We start from the raw sequence: 23956 nt of genomic DNA, 5'->3' as shown, positions 1-23956 counted from the left end.
ATGATTTAGCATCTCATAATTAAGCCATAGCATCTCATAATTACGATTTAGCAACTCAATCATGACTAATCATCTCATAATTATGACAAAACATCTCATAATTATGACAGAACATCTCATAATTATGACAAAACATCTCATAATTATGTATTAGCATCTCTTAATTTTGACTTGCTATCTCATAATTACGATTTAGAATCTCATAATTACGACTTACGTGTTAACGTATCGTTAAAAAAACTTTTTTAAACTAACTTTCATATTTAAAATGTAAAGAACGACCACTTTCCATGGACGATGTGTTCATTTTTAAAATAGAAAACTCCAGATTACGAGTTCGGCCGCGGTACGTGAACGCAGCGCGGTGGGAGCGGGCGGTAACTGTTGTGCACTCGGTTCATCTCCTCCTCCTCGGAGCCGCAGTCAGAGAGGGGTTGGCCGGGTTTCACGTTAATACCACCCGTACCTACCTCTGTGTATGTGTGTGTGTGTGGACGAACAACACACCGCAGACGAAAAAAAACCAGACCCGTTCTTTTCGGAACCAGCACCGAGCCGCAGCAGCAGCCATGGCCGCCGCCGACGCCGCCGATAAAGTGGAGCCCGCGGACAGCGAGCAGGACGAGGAGGAGGACGTGTACGAAGTGGAGCGGATCATCGACATGCGCGAGGAGCAGGTAAACCCAGCTACATGCTAAGTGCTACATGCTACGTGCTACGTAGCCGCCGCCTGGCTAGTTTGGCAGCCCGCAGACATGGCTCCGGCTCTGGCTCTGGCACAGACTTCACTGGCTTCACGACGCATTGCCCACGTACGAGTGCACGTCCACACACTTTAATGAGGCTAAAAACGCGTGCGTTTCATTAAAGTTGGTGCATTTACGTGGATATTTTGTCAAAGCGGTGCCTCCTTTTGTTTTGTTGTGGCTCGTCCATATTTTCGTAGCATCGTTTTTTTTTTCTGCATAACTTCTCCCATGATGTCCGCTCCTCTCTGCGTCTGCTGAGGCCAAAAAAGGAAGGACGCTGTTTACGCCACTATTACCTTTTTAATATAAAAGACGAATCTCTAATCACTGATTTAAAATATATAAATCAACAGTACTGCGAATACACTGACGTTTGCTCGTGTTATTGTAGCCTCGCGGCTGAACAAAGTCAATAACCTATTTTTTATGAGTTCCCTGAGCATAAACTGTCCAACCTGGACCTTTAATATCAACATATTTAGAGGAATTATTAATACACTATACTCATGGCTTGCACTAATCGTGTATTTACAGAGAAATGTATAAATGTATCTGTTTTTAATGCAGTATAAATCGTAGTTATTGACACATTTTCAGTGTTAGAGCCCACAAACATTTTGATTGTCTTATTTTCCTGTGAATTTGCAGGGAAATTTGCAAATTAGACCTAAACTACTAAACTTATCCTAACTAGCAGTATACCTGTTCTAATAGGATGCACTAATACTTGTTTTTTTCTTACTTCCCGGTGCATATACAGACTAAAAATGTCTAAATTAGACTTTGAATCAAGTATGAAGCCTAAATAATAACATATTTGCATTAACGGTATGCCCTTAAAGCAAATTTGCAAAGAACTTTTCTAAAGTACACTTTTTAAACTGAACTTACTAACTTATGCACTAATACTTAATTTGTATTACATTCTGGGGCATATACAGAAACACATGTCTAAATTGGACCTTCTAAGACAAGTATAAAGTCTAAATAATAACATATTTGCAGTATTAGCACAAATTAGCAGTTTATTTTTCTCATTTCCCCTGTGAATTTGCAGATCAATGCACAAATAAGACTTTTCAAACCGAAGTAGCAAGGTACTTGTACTCATAGGATGCACTAATATGTGATTTTTCTTACTTCCCTGTCTAAAGTACACTTTTTTAAATCAACTATGAAGCGAATAGTATGTACTAATAGTCTTAAAACTAAGTTTAAAACCAAATTCATAACATACTTGTCCTAATAGTAAGCACTAATACTCCCCTGCATATGCAGATAAAACAAATACCCGGGGAAAAAAAAGAAAATCGGGAAGAGAATCGACAGAAGATGATGTGACCTTTGAAGACGGTCAAAAATGCAAAATAATAGCAGAAAAATCAATGTGTACAGCAGTCAGTGGTTGGTAGGAATGCAGAATGTGCACTAAAGCATGAATATATATGGATCTGTGACGTCGTGAATGGATACATAATAATGCAAATGCATGTCCGAGTCATAAATTCAACTCAATATCTCTTCAGATATAATCCTTGTAAAAATGGCGCTAATTACACATTCCTGTGTCACTTTACTGTGAATTCTGTAATTTAGACATTTGAGCTTTCAACAAATTGATTTAACCTCGTCTGCCCAGCACATTGAGATATAATGGCGATACTTTAACACATGTTAGAGATGCACTTACTTGATTATTCATTTCTTATATTGTGTCGTTTGTATTTAGGCTTAAAAACTTGTATTTTATGTGTTCAGGTGAAGATATTGAAGTCAGTACGGTTCCTTCTTGAACTTTTTGTTGTCTCTTCCAATAACGTAAAAGATATACAGAGACAATTCAATGTTGCTGTGTATAAAACCCTTTATTTAACTCCCATAGTTTTTTTTTTTTTTACAGTTACTTTCAAAAATAAAACCCTAACGATCCATAATATATTTAATAACAAAAACAATATCGACTACAAAACCCGTTTTCATCGTCAGCGCTTTAGCTCCGAAATGTCACAGCAATTACATTAATTGCAAGTCTTTTGCAAGTTCAGACAGTTTGTGTTTTTCATGTTCCTGGAAACAAAAACCCTGTCTACAAAACCCATGTTTGTGTCTTTTTACACAGAAAGAAAACATGGAATAAAGCTGCGTTTAGAGCTGCAGCTAACTCGAGCTAAAGCTGGGCAATATGGGAAAGAAAATCGATATATAACATGATATAATTCAAACTTAATATTTCTGTAAGGCTGGGTGATATTTCTGATAAATAATATGTGTGTATTTATTTTCTTTATCCTGGCCCAGGTGATATATGTGGATATAAAGCTGCTGTTCACATTGTGAATTAATTATTCCATACACATCTTACTCTACAGACTGAAAAAATATTTGTTTCTCACAGATCTGCGCAAATATCACACTAATCATTTTAAAGTGTGTTAAGTGTTTTTGGAATAGAAATGAGAATGATGTAAAAAAAAAAAAATAGACATTTATTTAAAATCTTTGAATAAAGATTAATAAAGTTTTCTTTTGAGATGTTTGTTCTTCTCAAAGAGTGAGAGTGACGACACGCTGTAAAGACACTAAAATAGAATCTACTGTTTTTGATCTGTGTTACATGATCTTAACATATACGCTTTAGAACCACAGCTAACAATTATTTACACGATCAATTAGTCTGTTGAATATTCGACCGATTTGTTCATATTCGTTCGTAATATCAGAAAATGTAAATAAACAAGAAAATACTCACATGTGAGAATTCATTGATTATCAAAATAGTTGTCGGTTAATCTAGTAATCGATTAATAATCGATTAATTGTGTGATTAGTACACTAATACACTTATTACCTTTCATTTCAGATAATACCTGCTTTATATCTTGAAATTGAAGGACATTTACGCGCGTTAGAAGAGACAACGTTGACTCTAAATAAAAATGAAGTGACCTTTTTTGTAATTAATGTAATGTTGTCAATTCCATGTATTACCTTTTAGGAGTGTGTCAAACTATCAGTTTGGTGATACGTCGTCGACTCTAAATTGATCGTCAATCCCGTGAATAAATAGAGAAATCCTGCACTTTTAAGTTGGACAGATTTCCTGACGTATTGTGATGTAATTGTCTCGCAATTTAGTGATCATCACAAAAATGTCGCATGGTGGCGCTGAAACCTGAGCTTCATCCGTCTAAATCTTCTCTCTCGCTCTCTGTTTTCAGGGTGAAGTTCTCTACAGGGTTCGCTGGAAGAACTACTGCTCTGACGACGACACGTGGGAGCCAGAGGCTCATCTGGAGGACTGTCACGAAGTCCTTTTAGCCTTTAAGAGAAACATCGTCGAAGCAAAGGCCAAGAAGGAAGCGGAGGCCAAGAAGATCGTGGTGAGTCTGAAGCTACATCCACATCCACACACTTCTCTGGTTTAGTTTAAAATGTGGGAAGTCTGCGTGTGGATACACCTGTTGTCCACACTAGTATCCTATATTTCAAAGATTTCCATATATAAATGTTAGAAATATTATCACATCATAAAATGTTTATATTTGGACGTTGTCACGTGAGAACAGATGTGTTTAAGTGTTAGAACGAGCTCAGAGTTGAGTTAAAATTGTCTATTAAGTTCCAGAAAAGCCTTAAAGGGCAAAATAATTAACAGTTATTGTTTAAATTAAGGAAAATACTATTGTTTTTGGTTTTTTGTCTGTTTTGTTTGTTGCTTTTCAACATTTTTAGTTTGGTTTTGTGCGATTGTTGTTGAAATTCTGGGTTATATTTGATTAAGCCTTGAGCTTCAGCCTTATTTATTTTTCGGTCATTGATTTTGCAGAAATGGATGTTGAACTATTTATATTTTGAAGAACGAAACAAAGCGAAATAAAGAAAACATTAATTTTATTCATTCAGAATGTGACTTTTAATGTTAAAAATATGTTTTTTATCACATTAGTTTATGTGTCTCTCTGTATTTGTGCACATTTTCTGAAAGTTTACAGATATCCCAGTGATTTCAGGGCTGTACATGTTTGTTTGACAGAAAGCTGTTTTCAAAGAGAAACTGATCATCAGATCTTGGGGAAAAAAGCAAAGACGTTGTGTAAAAATCAGATTTTTCCTTTCTTTCTTCTAGAAACCGCTGCCCGTGAAGACCGAGGTGTTTGACGCCGACTCGGAGAGCGACAGTGACAAAGACCGCCCGGCTCCGTTGCCCGTCAAGAAGAAGAAGAAGAAAAAGATCCGGGAAGAGGATGAATCTCCTCCAAAGGAGAAGGAGAAGGATAAGAAGAAGAAGAAGAAAGAGAAACGGAAGGAGGAGGTCAGGCCTCAGCCTGCTCCGGAGAGCGATGAAGAAGAGGAGGAGAAGGTCCCCACTCCACCCTCGCCCGCCAAGGAGAAAAAGGCCGATCTGAAAAAACGGCTGATGGACTCTGAAGAGGAGGACGACGAGCCGGTGCCCTCCAAGAAGCAGAGGAAGGAAAAGGGGAAAGAGGTAAAGAAGGATAAGAAAGAGAAGGCAGAGGAGGGGAAGAAGAAGAAAGGGAAGAAGGACAAGAAGATTGAAACCTCTGAAGATGAGGCCGCCGCTCCTCTGGAGGACGACCTGAGTGAGGGTCCGTCAGAGCCCCAGGTGGACGACTCTGCGTCAAGAGACGCCGTGAAGTCATTTGACAAGGTCCGCTTAGACGATAAGTCCAAAGAGAAGAGGGGGAAGTGGGAAGTAAAGCTGCAGGGCATCAAGGACATCTTTTTTGACAAAAAGGTCAAGAAAACAGACGTCGGGCTGAAGGAAAGCAGCCTCCAGAAACTGAAGAGCCTCACGTCAAAGGGCAAAGAGGAGAGCGCCCCACACTCGGATTCCAGCGACAGCTCCGCCTTGCACAAGAAGGTGAAAAGCAAAGGGCAGGAGAGCACGTCGACGCCCGCCAAAGTGGCGGCGTCCTCCTCGTCCACGTCGTCCTCCGCATCTTCTGTCCCCGCAGTCGTCAGCAGCAGCAGCAGCAGCAGCACCACAAAGGTGAAGGAGGACGAGGTGGCCAAAGAGGAGGTGGCGAGCTCCAAGGACAGCCCGGGCTCCGCTAACCTGTTTGAGAAGTTCCTGCTCAACTGTGAGGCCAAGGATCGAGCTCCTCGACGGCAGCCCGTGCCGGAGAAGAGCGTCACTAAACCAACTAAGGTACGTGGTTCTCACACGTTCTCACACACTCTCATGCGTACGTTCTCACACGCAATCTCACACCTTCTCACATGTTCTCGCACATCACAATGACTTTTCTCCACTAATCAGGGAGTTGTTTGGACCGGAAAATGGTCTGGACTCGTTCTAATGATTCAGTTACAACCAAAACAACTGCTTTACAAGTCACTAGTTTGTGTGTTTGTGTTGTACCGCCATGGTACGATGACTCCGCCCACGTCGAGGAGGTAACTACGATGTCATGGAAAGCAACCCAAACCGTTTAGAGACGACTGTAGTATAGTGGAAAAGTGCCATTTGTTTCCTTTAAACCTGGAAACGATGACGTTCTCAAACGTCTTGTTTGTGTCTACAAACCAAAAATAATTCAGTTATAAGGATTTCTTTGTTATGTGCAGCAAAGGAACCAGAAAATATTTACTTTTAAGAAGCTGGGAAAATGTTATTCACCCTCCTCTCCTGTCATTTTTCCTGGAGAACATTTGTGCCGCTCACTTTTCTCTTAAACTATAATTGATATTAACGGTGTTGTTGATCATTTCCGTCTCTTTGCCAACATCAGGTCATTGGGAAAATCGAGAAGATTCCAAAGGTGTCCAAAGAGTCTCCAGCTCAGAAGCCAGAGTCCGAGAAGACGGAGAGGACCAAGCAGTCTGACGGTACGAACGACACACACATTAACACGATAGAAAGATCTAAATATGGATGGACGGGTGAGCTCAAGTTGAAAGAGTGACGTGAAGATACTTAAAACAACGGTGTTCTTCTGCTCCTCTTCAGCCTCCAGGCCCAGCCAGAGCTATGGCTTCAGCCTGGACAGCGACGAGAGGGAGGCAGAAGAAACTGCGGTAAAACCAAGAGCCGGAGAGGATTCACGGGAGCGACGGGAGAGGCAGGAGGAGCCGCAGAGACCCAGCTGGGAGAAGAGGACGCCGACGGACGACAAGAAGAAGAGGAGAGAGGACAGCGAGCCCAGGCTCTTCATGGCGTGTGAGGAAAATCAGGAGACGCAGGAGACACTGGAGGGCGCTGACAAATCTGGTGCGTACCCCAACACAATAAACATCTCAACTTTCCCTCTTGTGTTTCTACGCAAACCTGTGCTGAAGATTTCGTCTCTATCTTCTGTGTGTTTGACAGAAAAGGGTCAGGCTACACTGAGTCTCGGGATGGACCTCAACCTGGACTGGATGACTCTGGACGACTTCCAGAAACATCTGAACGGGGAGGATGAGATCCTGTCGGGTCCACCACTGTCACCAAGTGAGTGTTTCTACGGGGCTTCACTCCATCATTTTAGGCTGGACAAACCTGGGAGTTCTTAAAAGTAAACTTAAAACTCATTTATTTAGAAGCTCAGTGACTGCTGAAGGAAAGATCTGATGGTTACCAGAACTATTTTAACCTGAGTTATGGATGTAACCAATGACTCCATTTTTGAATTTTTAATCCAACAGCTGTTCAATTTGGCCCATATTCTCAAACCATGAAGGATTTTTGTGCTGTTGGTTATTTTTTCTACGTAACCTTGTGTATTATGAGTGATTTTAAAGATAATTTCAGTGTCCCTCACCACAGTTTGGTTTGGTTTGGCTCTACTTTTACGTCAGGTGAGTTGCGGGACGCTGTGAAGTGCGGAGATTACATGGCAGTAAAACTGGCACTCAACTCCAAAGAGGACTACAATCTGGACCAGGAGGTAAGTCATGTCGGAATGTTTTTGATTCTGTTTTATATTTCTTTTTTTATTTAGACTTTTTTTGATTGAATCTCAAGGTTTTTGGTCTTTTAAGACAAAAGAAAAAATCCTGGTTTTTACAGTTTGCACCTTGGTTGCCCCAATGTGTGTGCTAGTGTGAGTGGAAGTGTGAACTCTTATCTATCTATTTATAAATTCATTTATTTATTTTAACACAGACACCATCACACCCACGATGACATGCGATAAACAACCCTAAAATTTCGGACAGATGAGGAACATTATAATGTTTGAACAGTATTTGACATAAATATTGGGGTTTTGTCTCCACAACAGACATATTTTACTGACTTAATACAAATACATGGTGTTGGCGACTATGTTCAGGGGATCTTATAAAAAATAACCCACACATTATTCAGAAATGAAAAGCCTGTTCTGTCACAAGAGGAATATCTTCATCAACAAACTTTGCCGTGAACGTCTGCGAATGATGCATCAGTTCAAGATGTTTTTCACGTCTTCGAGCGCCGTCGCCTTCTGCAGCCGACTAAGGTAAGAGTGTGACCTCCTTTTTATTTATATAAATAACTTAATTGAAATATAAATTCTTCTGTCGTAACGTTAGATATATTTTACAAGATTAAGTGGGTTATTTTTTCTAGCTCATACCAAAGCTGAGCTCTATTGTTTCAACTTGGGCAGAATATATAGATTTATTTATATATATATATATATATATATATATATATGTATATATATATATAAGTTTTTTGTTGTTTTTTTTTATTTTGGTAAAACAGATTAAAGTTGTCTTTTCTAATCAGAATTATAATTGGCTAATTATATTTTTCAGTTTGTATAGGGGGGATGTTTAGAGTCTTTTTTTTGTGCATGCCAGTGAGTGCAGTGTTTCCCAAACATCATTTTTTAAAGATGTCAAACTATCGTGACCCAGATTTGTGTATCATGTAACGACTTAATCTACAGCCATATCTGTATTCATTTTGAAATGGTAAACAAATCTTTTCCAATCTAAACTACATTTCATGTGTGTTACTTATGGTGCGTTTCCACCAGCTCCACTCAACTTATTTTGGGTTTCCCCTTGCAATAGTACCTGGTATTTTTTTAGTGCCTCTCTGTGCGTGACGGTGCCAGACTGCCGGCCACTGATTGGTCAGAGCGCCGTCACAGGAAGAGATGTCCGACCGCAATCAAGCAGAACAATGCCGAACTGTAGATCAGTTAAAAAGACTTAACGATCCTAAAAAACGTGGGTTAATCTCCAACAATTACAAGGGAAATGTCTAAAATCTCGATATTTAACAAAGGAGTCTGGTTTATTTAGCGATCACGAGCGACATCACAAACCCTACCGCTGTATTTCAGTCTTACTCCAGTCACGAAGGAAGTACAGAACAAATAGTTTTAATGAATTGATTCTAATGATTCAGTTACACTGAAAACAACTGCTTTACAAGTCACTAGTCACTTGTTTGTGTGTGTGTCACGTGTAAAACAAAGGCAGGTACCTCAGTTTCATGCAGCCATGCAGTGATGACTCCGCCCACGTTGAGTAGGTACTATTGTAGTGGGAAACCAACCTAAATCAAGGCGAAGCGAGCTGGGACCATAGTTGGAAAAGGGGCAATTTTAAACAGGGAACCAAAAAAAGTCCCCAATCCAGTGTTTTGGAACCATGGAGAGAGTGTATTACTATCCTGTATTATTTTGAATATCAAATTATTCATTGTAATGTTTGCACAAGAGAGACTGTGTTAATTTTTCCTTGCAGTGACCCAAACACTGGATGAAGACGTTGAAAACATGAAGTCAACGGGACAAGATTAAAGCATTTGAAGCAGGTACAAACTGCATATGCGCTCAGAATATGTGTCACCATCACAGTCATAACACAACATGCACTAGTAACACTTATATATTTAGCACTTTTTTGTCTTTTATCTTTCATTAACTACTCATTTAAACATTTAAACAAAAAAAATGTTATTTGTGTGATGGAGCACCAAAGTGTCCTCATGTTTTGTGCACCTGTATCTGGCCTGATCCCACACTCTGTTAAATTTTCAGCCACATTGAAGATAATTTGTGACAATTTTTTTGTTTTTTTGCTAATTAATCCTTTTGTATACAACATCAAGAGTAAAGTCTAGTGCATATTATGTTCCCTCCATGTAGCATTTCATCCAACACCTCATGACTACACATACCTACGAGTAGACGTACACAATGTCAAAACGCTGCTTGATCCAATAAAGCCATTAACTGTTCTCAAATGGGTCACATGTCGTTTTTGTACCGAGTTGTGAGAGGTGTCAGCTTTTGTGTTGGGCTAAATAGTGATGTGTGGCCATCACGTTGACTACTGTTTGAATGAGTCTGGATCTTGGTGGGGGCATGGCCAAGGTGCAGATGTGTTAAAATGTCGAGGGATTTTTGACAAGGCAATACCAAAAGTAGTTTCTTGACTTATCATCACCAGTTAAGTTAACTAAAATCCAAACAAAATTTGTACTTTCAGCATTTGTTTCCTAATTACTGTGTCTTCACGTAATCAAATTATTCATTGGGTTTGTTTTGGTGATGAGTCTTACATATACTTGTTCTTTTACAGGCATGTACTATTGGTGGCAAGGGGTCATTTGAAGGAGAGAGGAGCTTGATTGAAGAGACGAGTTTGAGTGATGCTCTTAGGTTGACTTCTAACTTTGACAATGCAAGGAATCAAGAGGGAACGACAAGAATAGAAGATAATATACTCCAGCATTTGGATTGTCTTAAGGATAAGGTTGAAGGGATGGCATGCTACCCCGACGATGTCAACTCAAAGCAGATGATACTGAGTGACTATAAAAACGTCCGGAATGATGGGAACACTGCTTGTAATTCAGCCGTCAAGCAGAATAGTGAAGGATATAAGGACCAAAGGCAATCGGAGGAAGATGAGATGTTGGCCGACACAAAGGGCGGCTTATCAGGTGAAATGAGTTTGGACGCAGAATGGATTTTGACAATGGAGCACGATAAAACGGAGCTAACGGGCATAACTGACGAACTGTGTTCCCCCGATGAGTCAAACGATGAAATGGACGATGTGGTTGCTGGTCATTTAGATAGTAAAGATCTAGATAGTTCTGAGCTGGGCACAAAGGAGACCTCTAAAAGGCAACTTCGCCGCTGTAGGAAAACCTTCGAGAAGAAAGAACCGACACGATCTAGTCAAAGGACTTGTAAAAAAGTCCTCAACTTAACGCCTTGCCCAGAAGATGAAGAGAAAAAAGAGCCGCCCAAAAAGCACTTCTGTTTATATTGCCAAATGGCTTTCACCCAACTTACAAAGCACTTGGAAAAGAAACACGCTTTGGAAACAGACGTCGCCCATGCAATACACTTCCCCAAAGGTTCCAAACTCAGGCAGACTTTGCTTGACCAAATTCGCAATAAAGGAGATTATGAGCACAATTGCCAGGTTCTTAAAAGTGGCGAAGGGGAAATTGTGACCAAGAAACAGGTGAAAAATCCTGCCATATCTGTCCGTGACTTCCTGCCCTGCCAGCACTGCTTTGCTTTTTATCGCAAAACTGACTTATGGAGACATGAACGAGCATGTAAGGCCAGAAAGGGCGACCAGAAACCTTCTGAAGGGACAAATAGAGTCCACTCTGCTGCCTCCCGGTTGCTTCCAATGTCGGAATTCTTAACTGGAGGCTGCGAGGAAATTGTCCATATCATGCATCAGGATGACATCTCGAGGCATATCAGAAACGACCCACTTATTTGCAAATATGGCAACGCCTTGGCTGTAAAGTACGACCATGACAAGTCTCAGTTTGCTTACATTGCACAAAAGATGAGGGAACTGGGTAGATTTATTGTTGCTGTTAACGAGCTTGACAATAGTGTTAAGTATCTGCATGAAATATGCCAACCATCCAAATTTGAATTGGCTGTTGAAGGGGCCAAAAAGGCGAGCGGATTTGATCCTGGCTCCAACAAGTTTAAAACGGTCTCTCTCGTCTCAAAGATTGGCTACTCGTTGAAACGAGCTGCAGAAATTGCATTTGGGGAAAGTCGCATGACCGAGGACAGTGAGAGTGAAAGTGAAGTTAAAAAGTTCATTCACCTTCTTGATACAAAATGGAGTGAGTGTTTTTCTCGCAAAGCTCTTGCATCATCTGTAAAGCCGGAAATAAAAAAGGTTGACGTATCAACTTTGACAGAAGATTTAATGAAACTACACCGTTTTATCGCAAAAGAAGAAGACGAAGCCAGGAAGGATCTGAAAGAAAGTCCTTCTTTGTCAACATGGAAAAAGCTCAGCGAAGCCACACTAGCAGATGTTTGTCTTTTCAACAGAGGACGGGTAGGAAACATAGGGCGATTGCTTTTGCAAACTTACAACTGCAGGAAGAGTAACGCAACATCTGTGCTATCTGCAGAGCATATCAGGAAAAGCACAAAATTAGAGCTGGAACTGCGTGCCTTTTTCACAAGGTTAGAACTTGAAGGTCAGTTTGGAAGGAACATGCTGGTTCTGCTCACAGAAAAGATGGTGCTGTCGATTGACTTACTTATTGAAAAGCGACACCAGGTGGGTGTGTCGACAACAAATCCATACCTGTTTGCCCGCAACGAAGGTCCGTCCTTCATCAGAGGATTGGATTGTTTCCGCCGAGCTGCTGTGGAATGTGGAGTTAAAAACCCGGACACACTTCTGTCCTCATCAATAAGAGAACAAGTTGCCACCTGTTGGCAGCTGCTGAGCCTAAATGAATGTGAACTGGACCAGGTAGCCCAGCTAGTCGGATTGAACAGTCAGGAGTGTTACAGGCTGTCTGAAAACGCTTCACAGCTTGAAGAACTGAGCAAAGAACTGATCAAGATGGAACCCACACTGCCATCAAGTTCACCTACCACCTCAAATGATGGTGAGTATTGTTTTTCTTTGATACTAAATGTTGGATTTGTCCTCAAAGTATAGTAAGCATTTGAAATTACAAACAAAAAAATCTCAAAGTTTACGCCTTCTGCCTAGAGATTAGCTCCCCTTGGTTTCATTCATACTAGAACACAAATGCGTACTGAATCCCACAATCTTTTCTAATATATGGTCTTACCTGGATCATGCACAGTCAAAGTGTGCGATCTGTGTGGTCGCCAATGTCTCGCATGGCTGATCACATGAGCTGTGTTTCTACAGTTTGGTGTGGTATAGTACAGTTTGAAATGGTGAAACCCTGCAGTTTTACCAAGTAAAGTACCTGTGTAACTTTTTAGATGTGGTGTGGGCTGTTCCTGATGGCCGCATCTGTGAGATAGGTAGCGTGTCAACAAACGACGGCAACAAACGCAACAAAACAGGTTTGTCTCAACAAGAAGTCAAGCTTTGTATGACAATAGACTGGGCGTTGAAGAGAAAGACAGCCAGAATACAAACCCAATAAAAATGGAACGGTTGGGGCTGGTACTGTATTCCTAATGGTAATAGAAAGAAAATATGTCCCTATTGTACCAAACCAAACCATTCCTCTCAATGGAAACACAGCAAAAGTCTCTGTACATACAATTCTGTACTTGGAAGGATGACATTGATGTCATGCCGACCTGTGGACTCACTGATTCTGGGGTTATGAACTTGATTGTTCTTGAGGTTTTATTAGCAACTGACAAAAAAAAGTTCAGCATTTCCAATGAACTGCCAACTATTTTGTTATTCAAAACAAGATCTTGCTTCTCTTGTATAAACATGTTTTTTTACGTGCTTTTAGGAACCACACAGAAGACCCCTTTAAAGAGAAAACCCTGGAGTGAGGAGGAGCAAGCTGCAGTCAGGCGTTACTTGAATGACTACATCACAAACATGAAGGTTCCGGGCAAAAAGCAGTGCAACGCTTGCATAGCTGCTGAGCCAAATCTTAGTGAAAGATCATGGACAGACGTCAAAAACTATGTACACAACACACTACAGACATTACGGAGGAGAATAAACCAAGGGAAGTCTGAAGGGAATCCAAAGAGTCCTACAAGTCCTGAAGTCCAAACCATCAAGCAAGATTTGGAGGACACCAATGTCGTCTGTTCTTTGACGACAGTAAATCCAGATGACTTTAATTCAAACTGCCTTGTGACAATGGCACCTCCAACAAACATGAGAGACTCGTCACCGCCGTTCCCCCATGAAATGACCACAAGCTATGCATCCTTGTGTTCCACTAGTTCAAATATCCTCCATTCGAGTCAGTCATTAATTTCCTCTTTCACGCCACTGAATGCTACTGATACACAAGTAGTTCCTACGTTTACCCCACACAACACTACAAATGCACTTATGCCTCCTCCGTACACTTCGGAGAACAACCACCTGCTGCCAATGTCTTCTTCATTTACACAGAATATGGCGGTTATGTCTTCTGTGTACACGCCACACGATACTGCAGGTCTACCGATGATTCCTGCTTTCAGCTCACTGAATGCTCCAGTTACCTCAATGATTCCTACATACACGACACTAAATACCCCAAGTGCATCAATGATGCCGGCATTCTCCTCACTAAATGACCGAAGTAGGCCAGTCGTTTCTTCCTTCACAGCACTGAACCACACAGGCTCACCAGCTTATCCCACAAGCCCACCTAGTATCCCCACAACTGCCCAGGTTGTCCCAACAATCCTTGGACCCAGTGTCCCTGATAGAGCACCCATGGCACAGGAAAGTTCGCCCATATCCACCGCAGAGAGTGCCAAGCGTCCGAAGCGAAACAAGAGATTATGGAGCGAGGAGGAGCAGGCGGCAGTGAGGCGCCAGTTCGGAGACTTCAGTAAACTGTCCAAGGTGCCTGGCAAAAAGGATTGTGATGCATGTTTAGCTGCTGAGCCTGCCTTGAGCAGCAGGACATGGAGGGAAGTCAAGTATTTTGTCCATAACTCAATCCAGTCATTGAAAAGAAAAGGGCATGTGGTTGCCGCCAAAGAAACTGGAGAACGAGAACCCGAGACTCTTACTTCAAACACAGATTGGGATGGTCCTGTTTATCTGTCGCTGTAAATGTCCCTTTTCAGTGGACACACTGGAAAGCACTTGGTGATCGTGACACTTTGGAAGTGTTTGAGCACTGTGGCTATGACCTCAAATCACATGGGGTTTAAAAATTCAGTAGATGTGAACTGTAGTGGAATACAAACGCTAATCCCGGCAGGCGTATGGATCTTTTCCGACTCGGCCTGCCATCTTGAAGTACTTAGAAACTAGTCTACCAGACTAAGCTGTTGGTGTACTGTTGCATGAATATATGCTAAATGAGTGGAGTTAAGGATGTTTGTACTGTAGCTCGGACTCCTAAAAAGCAGTTATTAATGTTTATTAATATGTTTAGATCGTGTATACCTAATGTAACAGTCCGTGATACAGGGGTGTCAGTTTGTCACATCATCAAAGCTTATCAATGGGAATTGTTGTAATTTTGATATGTGACCATGTAGTTCAACGGAAACCTAACTTTTTTTGCCAAACCTAATTTGCAACAAATCATTGGCGCACAGTAGCCACGGTGGCACTTAATCTCAAGGTTCAAACTAGGGCTGAAAGGCTTGGGGGGGGGGTCTAATTTACGATTTGCTTTCAGGTATTCTGATTTTATATTTGTAGTCGTATGTATTTTTAGGTCAGTTTTATTTCAATATTCAGTGTTTTAACAATTACAAATGTGATTGAGCATTGCCACATGAGACATGTTCCACCGAATTTCCCGAAACTTGGTGGGAAGGTGTTACAGCCCAAGACGTACAAAAAAGTTTACTGTAACCAAGGCCTCAACCTCAACAGGGCGTCGGCCATTTAGAACTTTGGCGTGTTGTACGTAAATGTAATGAAGAGGTAAGAAAAACTACTTTTGGCAGTCCATGGCCTTGGTGAAAGTAGATTGTGACTTGTAATTGGAGGGTTGTCGGATAGAATCCCGTCAGGCCCCATGACCTTTTGGGATTGCTGTACCTATGAGCAACCTCTGTGCCCAATTCCCATGGTTCCCCATTAATTGGATCAAGTGGACACTCTATTAATCCAGTGTACTGTTAGTGCCGGTCCCAAGCCCGGAAAGTCAGCCGTCGTAAAATAAACCCCTGGATAAGACAAATGATATTGTCTGTTGATAGATCCCCCTAGATCCCAATGTGCTAATTGCTTTCACGTTGGAATTTTAAAGGGAAATGTAATGTTTTTCAGCCCTAGTTCAAACACAATATTCACAGCAACAGCAATGAGCCGTTAAAATTGTACCCGTTATTAAGCCTCATTACCAGCCTCAGTACGTGGACAATTCCACAGAGAAGGATCTTTACTCGCTGCTCCTTACCTCCAGAACGCACTTGGACGTGAATCTCTCTGCCTGCACAGTTTTCAGTATTTTTTTCTGTGGATTTCACCAAATCGAAACCTACCAGCAAATGTTTTCCACCTCGTTCCTTCAGTATGGCGACGATGATGATGATGGAGGATGTCCGTTGACTTGCTCTCCCTGAATGCCTGATCCAAGTGAACCAAATAACTTTGCTTTAGCCTGTAGATGTCTGTGTGTTGTAGACAAACCCCCCCGCCCCCCGACAGCCTGCACTTGTGGCATATTTTTCCTTCATCTGGGACTCCCTTAAATCAAATGTTGATGAATGATATAATCATGTGTGTTTTATTCCATGTTTATTAACAAGAAGTTTGAAAGGTTGGGCTGTATTTTTATATCACTATACACAAAAATGTAAAGAGCATTTGTAGTACTTTATTGTATTTAATGAACTCTAATTTAAGGTAATATACACTGCATTTGTCCGTTTAATCACCTGACCATCTCATTTTGATCATTTGCTTCAAATATATCGTGTCAATTGCGTCTAGCACACATCACGGCAAACTTGTTAGGGGATTTTCGGCTTGTAAATCCATACTTTGTAAAAGTGAAGCCTTATTTTTAACGACAGCAATTAATAATCCAAAAGGGAAAAAAACGCCGATTAAAGTTGCAATAGATTTAGGAAACACATAGTGTTAGGCATTGCCAGATGTTTTCCGAGTATTATCGTTTCTTTTTTGAGCTGCAAACCTTGTTGAAGGTTTAAAGTAAATAATGTACAAAATGCACTTATTAATTGAAATATTCAGTCACTGCAGTTTGGGGCTACAACGATGAATCCACAACCTCATTTTTAATCGACAACTAAAATTTTCAGATTTTCCAATATTTTCTGGTTTCTTTGCTCCGTTAAACAAAGAAATGATTAAAGTTGAATATGTTTTGGTTCGTGGATAAAACGAGACGTTTAAGAACGTCATTATTTTGAGTTTTTTGGACCAAAAAAAAGTACTTAAATAATCATCAGATTAATCGATTATGAGAATAATTGTTAGTCATTGACAGTTGGCAGAGAAATAACAATCGACAACATGTGATTGTTATCTGCAATTAAATGAAAAGGAAATGATGTGATTTTAGAGTTTCAGACGTCACTGTTGCCATTTATCAGAGAGGAAACTTTAGTTTTCTTCCTCAGTAGCAGCTGTAGTGAAATCAGTGTTCATTCATTCATATGCATCAGTTTTCTGCAGTGTCGGTGGGACTGGATCTGTTTTTCAGTTCACTCATAACTTGGGAGAAGAGTTCTTGTGTGAAAGGTCAAATGAGAGCCACTAAATCATTTTTACCATCCAATGTTGCAAAGCAATGTTTCTCCTTTTGTTTTTATATAGTAGGTGATGGATTTTCTTTACTTTACTGTTGTACATAAAGTTGCACATGACTCCACACCCTGTTGTAATTATGTTTCCTTCACTTCATCCTTCTTACCTAGTACTGTAAGGAACCTCTGCTTGAACAATAAAAATGTTCCTTGATTTAAAGGTTGAGGATTTTGTTGTAATTAAAGGCATCTAGTGCGTAACTTTTGTTTTTAGGGACCTATTGTTATCCTTCAGATAACTATTATATCCGTGGCTTTGCGGTCATTTTTGAGGGGGTTAATGTGCATTTAAACTTTTGAAATTTAGCATGGAGGTCAGGTCTGACGTTAATGCGATATTGGCATAGGTTCCTGACCGGTGCGTTGCTCAAGGGCTCTATAGATAGCACCCCCCTAAGGTGAAAACCGAGGCAAACTTTCCACCGAATTTCCCTAAACTTTATGGGAAGATGTTAAAGTTTAAGACGAACAAAAAAGTCAATAGAAACCATGGCCTCAACTCAACAGGAAGTCTGCCATTTTTAGTTTTGGGGTCCATTTTGGCGATTTGCACCCTACTTAAATAAGCAAACTCTAAACTCTAACTTTAAAAAAGATTTCATGGACACTTCTTTGGCGCCTGATCATGATCAACGTCAAGATATTATCCTATTTTCGATACTTTTCTTTCGGAGGAAATGGCTCCAGGGATTCTCCACCTTCACCTGTAACGTAGGAAAGTAAAGGGAGACGACACTCTATCGCCCCCTTTTATCCATGACACTGTAGCCTTGTATGTGTGTCCATTTGTCCACAGGACGTGAGCGGCATGTCCCTGACCATGCTGGCGGCGGCGGGAGGACAGGACGACATCCTCAGGCTGCTGATAAAGAAGGGGGTGAGGGTGAACGGGCGACAGAAGAACGGCTCCACGGCGCTGATGCACGCTGCTGAGAAGGTAAGAAAGAAATCACAAATACTGTTTTTTTTTTTGTTTTTTTGGTGCATTAACTTGTGTTGAAATCAAACTGAAAAGTCAGTTTCATGTTTGTAGAATTTTTCATACACAGATAAATGTGATGTGATTTATATTAAAGGCACAGAAAACCTAAACAAACGTGAAAAATTTCACATAAACATACTTTTCTAATAGTTTTTGGCACAAATTATTAACTCAATACCTGAATGAAAAGAAAACTATTAAGTTTACTTATAAAAAGATATTCTTTATTTCTGAAAAATAACAAAGGGGAAACAAATCAAGTGTTATATTTACGTTTGAATGCTTGCTTTGGTTTGTCCTATTTACTCTTTTTTAATTGTGTATAGAAATAAATAAATAAAACTTATCTTTAAATAATGATAAATACTAATAAAATACTCATAAACTTATCTGTCAAAAATAAAGTACAGAAAGTTGCATAAAGTACCCTAAAGGGATAAAAAAGAAAAAAATAGGAAAAGTAAAAGTACAATTATGTTACCAGAAAAGGCCTTAAGTAGAAGTTGAAGTAACCTTTTATAATATTACTTAAGGAAAATTTAAAGGATATGACATTTACTGAATCAAAAGTAATTTTCTGATATAAAATGTACTTAGGTTTTAGAGGTATAAAAGATGTGTGAATGGGTGAAAACCGTAGTGTGAAGCAGCTCATCAAGACTAGAGAAGCTCTATATAAATACAGACCATAATACCAACTCTTCTTCTTCTGATTTTATTTGGTAGTAACGAGTAACAAAGAGGTAGTGGAGTAAATGTACAAGTTGCTAGAAATACAAATAACAAAGTAAAATACAGATCTGTGAATGTTGTAACAAAGCATTTGTACTTTGTTACATTACAGCGCCGATATTTAGTCTTCATTTTTCCTCACATTGTCGTTTATTCCCTCTCCTCTTGTCAGAATTTCCTGACCACCGTTGCGATCCTGCTGGAGGCCGGCTCCTACGCTAACGCTCAGGCACTAACCGGAGAGACGGCGCTGATGAAGGTAACAGCATTTCACACGTACGTCAAATACGTCACGTAGCAAATCGTTCATCACGTCCATATGGGACTGTACACGTTATTCCCTGAGGAAATACTGGATAAAAGCTGTTTATTTCCCTTGTTCATCACTGTCACTCACTGTCACAGTGTGGGGATATGGCGCCACTGTGTGGAATTATGTGGTTTACAATGAAAACACAAGCCATGGAAATGAAAATAATAGTAGTATTTCAGCATAACTTCCACCAATAAAGTATATATATTGGTGATGTGTTCGGTTTGAATGATTCTGATCCAAATCTTACTTTTTATAATTACAACCAGTGATTATTTTCCTGAGTTTTTTCCCCTTGTTTGGCTTCTAGAAAATAACTAAATATAAGAATGAGCCGAGTCTTTTGAACGGCTCCCTTCAAAGAGCCATAAATCCCGGATTTGTTGACCCTTCACGTTCTCCCTGGAACGCTCAGTGTCTCGTGACGTTAGTGTGACGTGTGTCATTGTTTCATCCTGAAGTTTGTAAAAAAAATACTTTCTTCTTCAGGCTTGTAAAAGAGGCAACGCGGACATTGTGCGCCTCCTGCTGGAGTACGGAGCTGACTGCAACATCCTGTCCAAGCACAAGAACAGCGCCATGTACTACGCCAAGCTTGGCAACAACCTGATGGTGTGCGACCTCATCAAGGACCACATCAACACGTGAGTCTCGGCTGCTGCTGCTGCTGCTGCTAAACTGTGCGTCTCCTCCCTGTTGACAGCACTTTTGTCCCTGTCCCTGTCCCCGTCCCCCTTCAGGTTGTCCAGTGTGGCCGAGGACACCATCAGAGGGTACTTTGAGTCTCGCCTGCAGGTGCTGGAGCCTGTGTTCCCTCTGGCCTGTCACAGACTCTGTGAAGGACCAGACTTCTCCATGGAGTTTGCCTTCAAGGCTCAGCCTCAGCCAGAGGGTAAAACAGCAGGGAGGGGTGTGGAGAAAAAAAGGACCAAAGGCCCGTCCACACAGAGACGGGGTTCTTGCGTTGTCATTCATTGTTTTTGTGTTTGGAGATAGTTTGACAGTTTTTACGAAACTACTGTCAGTGAAAAGTGAGTGAAGTCAGTCTATCAAAGATGCTAGAAATCACTAGAACGCGTTGTGTCTGTAGAGATTTCATACACGGCGTTGAACACGTGAACAAACTTTGTCTCTGTCTCTGTTTCTGTTACTGTATCTGTAACGTGTACAATGTTATCAACAGTTTGTGCCGTATTCGTCTGGATGTGGCCTTGCACAGTGTAGTGTTGCAATAGTTTGTGTGCTAACATTGTATCAGATGCTAAGAATTTATGTTTTATGATGACATTTATCTCGCATCCCTCTCTGCTCACTGTAGTATGAGTGTGTTGCTGCTCAGTTTAAGATTCAATGTGTTTATTTTGGCCATTTTTGCACTAAAGAGACAGTCAAGGGCAGGAAGGAATTTTTATTTAAAAACAGAAAAATAAAAACTAGACTAGACAAAAAGAATGAGGCAACAAATACCACACTGTAAAACAAAAACTGTAAACATAATGAACATATGTACAAACGATTAAAAAAAGCCTAAAACGTATCAGTAAATATTGAAGGATCTGAATGAATCAGGATAAAGTAGTAAGATTTACTGTTATTTTAATTTTCGTTAGCCTTATTGTCTCTCTTCTCTTCTGTCTTTGTGAAAGTGGGATTCAAATTAATTTAATACCATTTCTACATTTCCCTTCCCTCCTGGTTCCAGGCTCAGGAGTCCTCCTCTTCATCTTCCACGCCAACTTCCACAACGAGGTCATAGCCAGGCTGTGTGGACCCTGCAGCGTCCATGCCGTGGTTCTCAACGACAAGTTCCAGTTGCCCATCTTCCTGGTGGGTTTATTTTAAACACACACAAATTTAGACAAATTGACTCAAGACTTTTTGACCTGGCATGCGTACATCTCATCAGCGTAACTCCTAGACCGCTTGCGATATCTAGAAAATTCAAACACTATGGACTGGGTGTGTCCGGGGTGTGACCCTCCGCCTTTCACCCTAATGTCAGCTGAGATTGGCACAGCACCCCCTTGTGGAGAACCTCATGTGGAGGATAAAGCGGTAGAAAATGGATGGATGGAAGATAAGATAATCCTTTATTAAGAATTATCTTACAGTATATCTTACTATACAGTATATACATTAAGTTACCAGAATGAATAAAGAACCATCTTAAAAATGTACAGTGTAATCCAGAATTTCACTTTAATTTGTGAAAATTAACAAACTACTACAGTCACAATTTACAAGGTTTCCTGAATGCATCTCGTAACCCTCTCCTCTAAGCTCAAAAGACACTGTGGACCACTAAGAATGATGCAATTTACCAGGGTAATTAAATGCATCTTGTAGCCTTCTCCTCTTAAGTCAAAACACTGTGGACCCCTAAAATTGATGCAATTTACCGGGGTCATTGAATGCATCCCGTAGCCTCTCCTATTTTATTGACATCCAGGTAGTTTTCTATACCAGAAAGCAGAGAAATAGAGCTTTGTCAGTACAGTAGAACCTCAGGACTGCGGAACAACCATCATCCAATCACAGACGTGATGCTAAATGCTATTTTTTTGACACTTCTACAGCTGTAAAGTCAAAATAATTCCAGATTATCATGATGCTGTATAATCTAAAACATTCTTATCAAATGAAGCATGACTTCTGAGTGGCGTGGCCTCTGATTTAAGGACTTTTCCAGTTGAAAATGCTTGTTTTTCTAATTCTCTTTTTTTTTTCTCCTTTGTTTGTTTATTTAATCTTGAACCTTTCAGGACAGTCACTTCATCTACTCGTTCAATCCAATCCCAGGGATTAACAGACTCTTCATTCGTCTGGCAGAAGCACCGACGGCCAAGGTAACAGAGTATTATCACATTTAATCTACAACGTTTAAGACGTAGTGTAAAATGATCCAGTAGTAGGAGTAGGATGGGATTAAGGGATTATTCTCCATCTTGTCCAATGTTTGAAAATAAAAGTTAATCTCAGTGGAAAACCATATAGTGACCCGAAAACTCGTCTAGACTGGATCTGATCACCAGTGAACAACTCTATTGTTCAAATTTTTTTAACATGCAGCGTCAAATAAAAGTTGTTTTATAATTTTTTAATGATTTTGTTGCTGTTTTTTATATTTCATGGATTTATAGATTAAGAAAAATCCATGTTAATGTTTATTTTAAACCAAAATGTCAATTTTTTTAATTTCATTATCACAGGGAGCACGTTGGACCACCAAAATAAAAGCTCCTACTATCTAAAAACTTCAAATCCTCACTTTTTTGACCCAAATTTAAATATTTTATTACCTTTTACTTTATTTTATTAACATTTTAACCCTTGTGTGTTGTTCATATTTCTGTAACTCATGATATTTATTGGGTCTTTAAATCAATACGGTGATAAAAGTGATGTTTACTTTAGCCCAGTTACATGTCATTTAAACGGTATTTGGTTTTAAATATTTGCCGTTTACTTCTGTAAAAGCACATTAATAATTATAAGCACTTTTCCTGATAGGGCTTTATTTATCATTTATTTATTAATATTATATTATTTTTCCAGTTTCTTTGCTCCATGGATAAAAGAAGTCGTTAAAATTGATAATTTTCATTAGTGGACTAAACAACTATAGTAGTGCAGTATTACCATCTAAAATAACCAAAATCATGATTATTGGTGAAATGAAGCAGTGTTGGATTCTCATCGTCATGTTTTCCTCTCCTCAGGTCAAACTCCTCATCTGTGCGTACAAAGTCCAGCTGCAGTGACAGGCAGAGGTCAAAGGTCAAACCCCCGAGTCACCAAAGCAAAACAAAACACACAAATAAACACTGAGACCACAGCACAGACGCGACGGTCACAGATGCTCTGCTGAGCTCGCCGCCGTCTTTAAAGAAACGATTTTTGGAATTCTCACCGACAGTGACGACGAATCGAGACGAGACGAGGAGGTCACGGGGTCGAGAAACTCTCGGGTCACTCGTCCACTTGTGTGCGATACTTCTGCATCGGGAGTTAGTCGCAGTTTTTCTCCTCTTTTTTCTCATATTGAAGATGAAGAAAAAAAACTGCCTTTTCTCTCTCTTAAGCTCCGCCTCCTGTTAGTGTGGACATGTTAGCTGTGTGTGTGTGTGTGGAATGAATCTGCTGAGTTTTCCACTATTTATGTACATTTTTGGGACAAAGTCTGATGTTTTCTGTTCTCTACACTACGTCATCTCAGTGCGTCGACAACAAACACGATCAATCAGTCGACAGTGCTTTTAGTTGTGTTGTCTTCAGCAGTTTATCCTTATTTTTGACACGGACACCGTCTCACCTGGGACGACGTGTCGTATCTGACCTTCACAAGCAAAAATAATGTGACGAAAGTTCTCGCACGTCAACGGTGACGCAAATATACGATTGACAATTTAACGGTGCGTTCCCATGAGCGCTCTCTACCGCGATGTTAATAACTGAATACATCATAGGACATTCTGATTGGTTTAGTTGTTTACGTTAATATGTGAGATTATTTAAAAAGAGGATTTTGTTTGAACAAATA

At 40.2% G+C, this 23956-nt stretch overlaps 1 protein-coding gene across 5 annotated transcripts; it reads left to right on the top strand.

Moving 5' to 3' along the window:
- Positions 1-376: 376 nt before the first annotated feature.
- On the top strand, positions 377-23276 carry mphosph8 (M-phase phosphoprotein 8). Of its 5 annotated transcripts, XM_058614715.1 has the most exons (14): positions 387-677; positions 3968-4129; positions 4876-5919; positions 6503-6599; positions 6721-6981; positions 7081-7203; positions 7551-7639; positions 18186-18326; positions 19276-19362; positions 19906-20060; positions 20157-20308; positions 21119-21243; positions 22179-22262; positions 23136-23276. In XM_058614715.1, the coding sequence occupies exons 1-14, from the start codon at positions 570-572 to the stop codon at positions 23175-23177; spliced, it is 2670 nt and encodes an 889-aa protein (XP_058470698.1). In that variant the 5' UTR covers positions 387-569; the 3' UTR covers positions 23178-23276. The 5 variants fall into 5 exon arrangements, with proteins under 5 accessions (XP_058470667.1, XP_058470675.1, XP_058470698.1 ...); XM_058614684.1 differs by lacking the exons at positions 18186-18326; positions 19276-19362; positions 19906-20060; ... (2 more) ...; positions 22179-22262; positions 23136-23276 and adding exons at positions 10278-12591; positions 12941-13024; positions 13432-17549 and having other exon boundaries at positions 377-677; XM_058614692.1 differs by lacking the exons at positions 18186-18326; positions 19276-19362; positions 19906-20060; ... (2 more) ...; positions 22179-22262; positions 23136-23276 and adding exons at positions 10278-12591; positions 13432-17549 and having other exon boundaries at positions 377-677.
- Positions 23277-23956: the final 680 nt, after the last annotated feature.

Source organism: Solea solea, chromosome 2, assembly GCF_958295425.1.
Source record: "Solea solea chromosome 2, fSolSol10.1, whole genome shotgun sequence".
Lineage (NCBI taxonomy): Eukaryota > Metazoa > Chordata > Actinopteri > Pleuronectiformes > Soleidae > Solea > Solea solea.
Note: the sequence above shows the minus strand (reverse complement) of the source record. Positions and strands in the feature narration are given on the sequence as shown.

Coding starts and splice junctions, on each gene's coding strand:
- mphosph8 (XM_058614684.1), top strand. CDS start 570: ATGGCCGCCGCCGACGCCGCCGATAAAGTGGAGCCCGCGGACAGCGAG. Junction 6,982..7,080: donor GGAGGGCGCTGACAAATCTG/GTGCGTACCCCA, acceptor TGTGTTTGACAG/AAAAGGGTCAGGCTACACTG. Junction 7,640..10,277: donor ACTACAATCTGGACCAGGAG/GTAAGTCATGTC, acceptor GTTCTTTTACAG/GCATGTACTATTGGTGGCAA.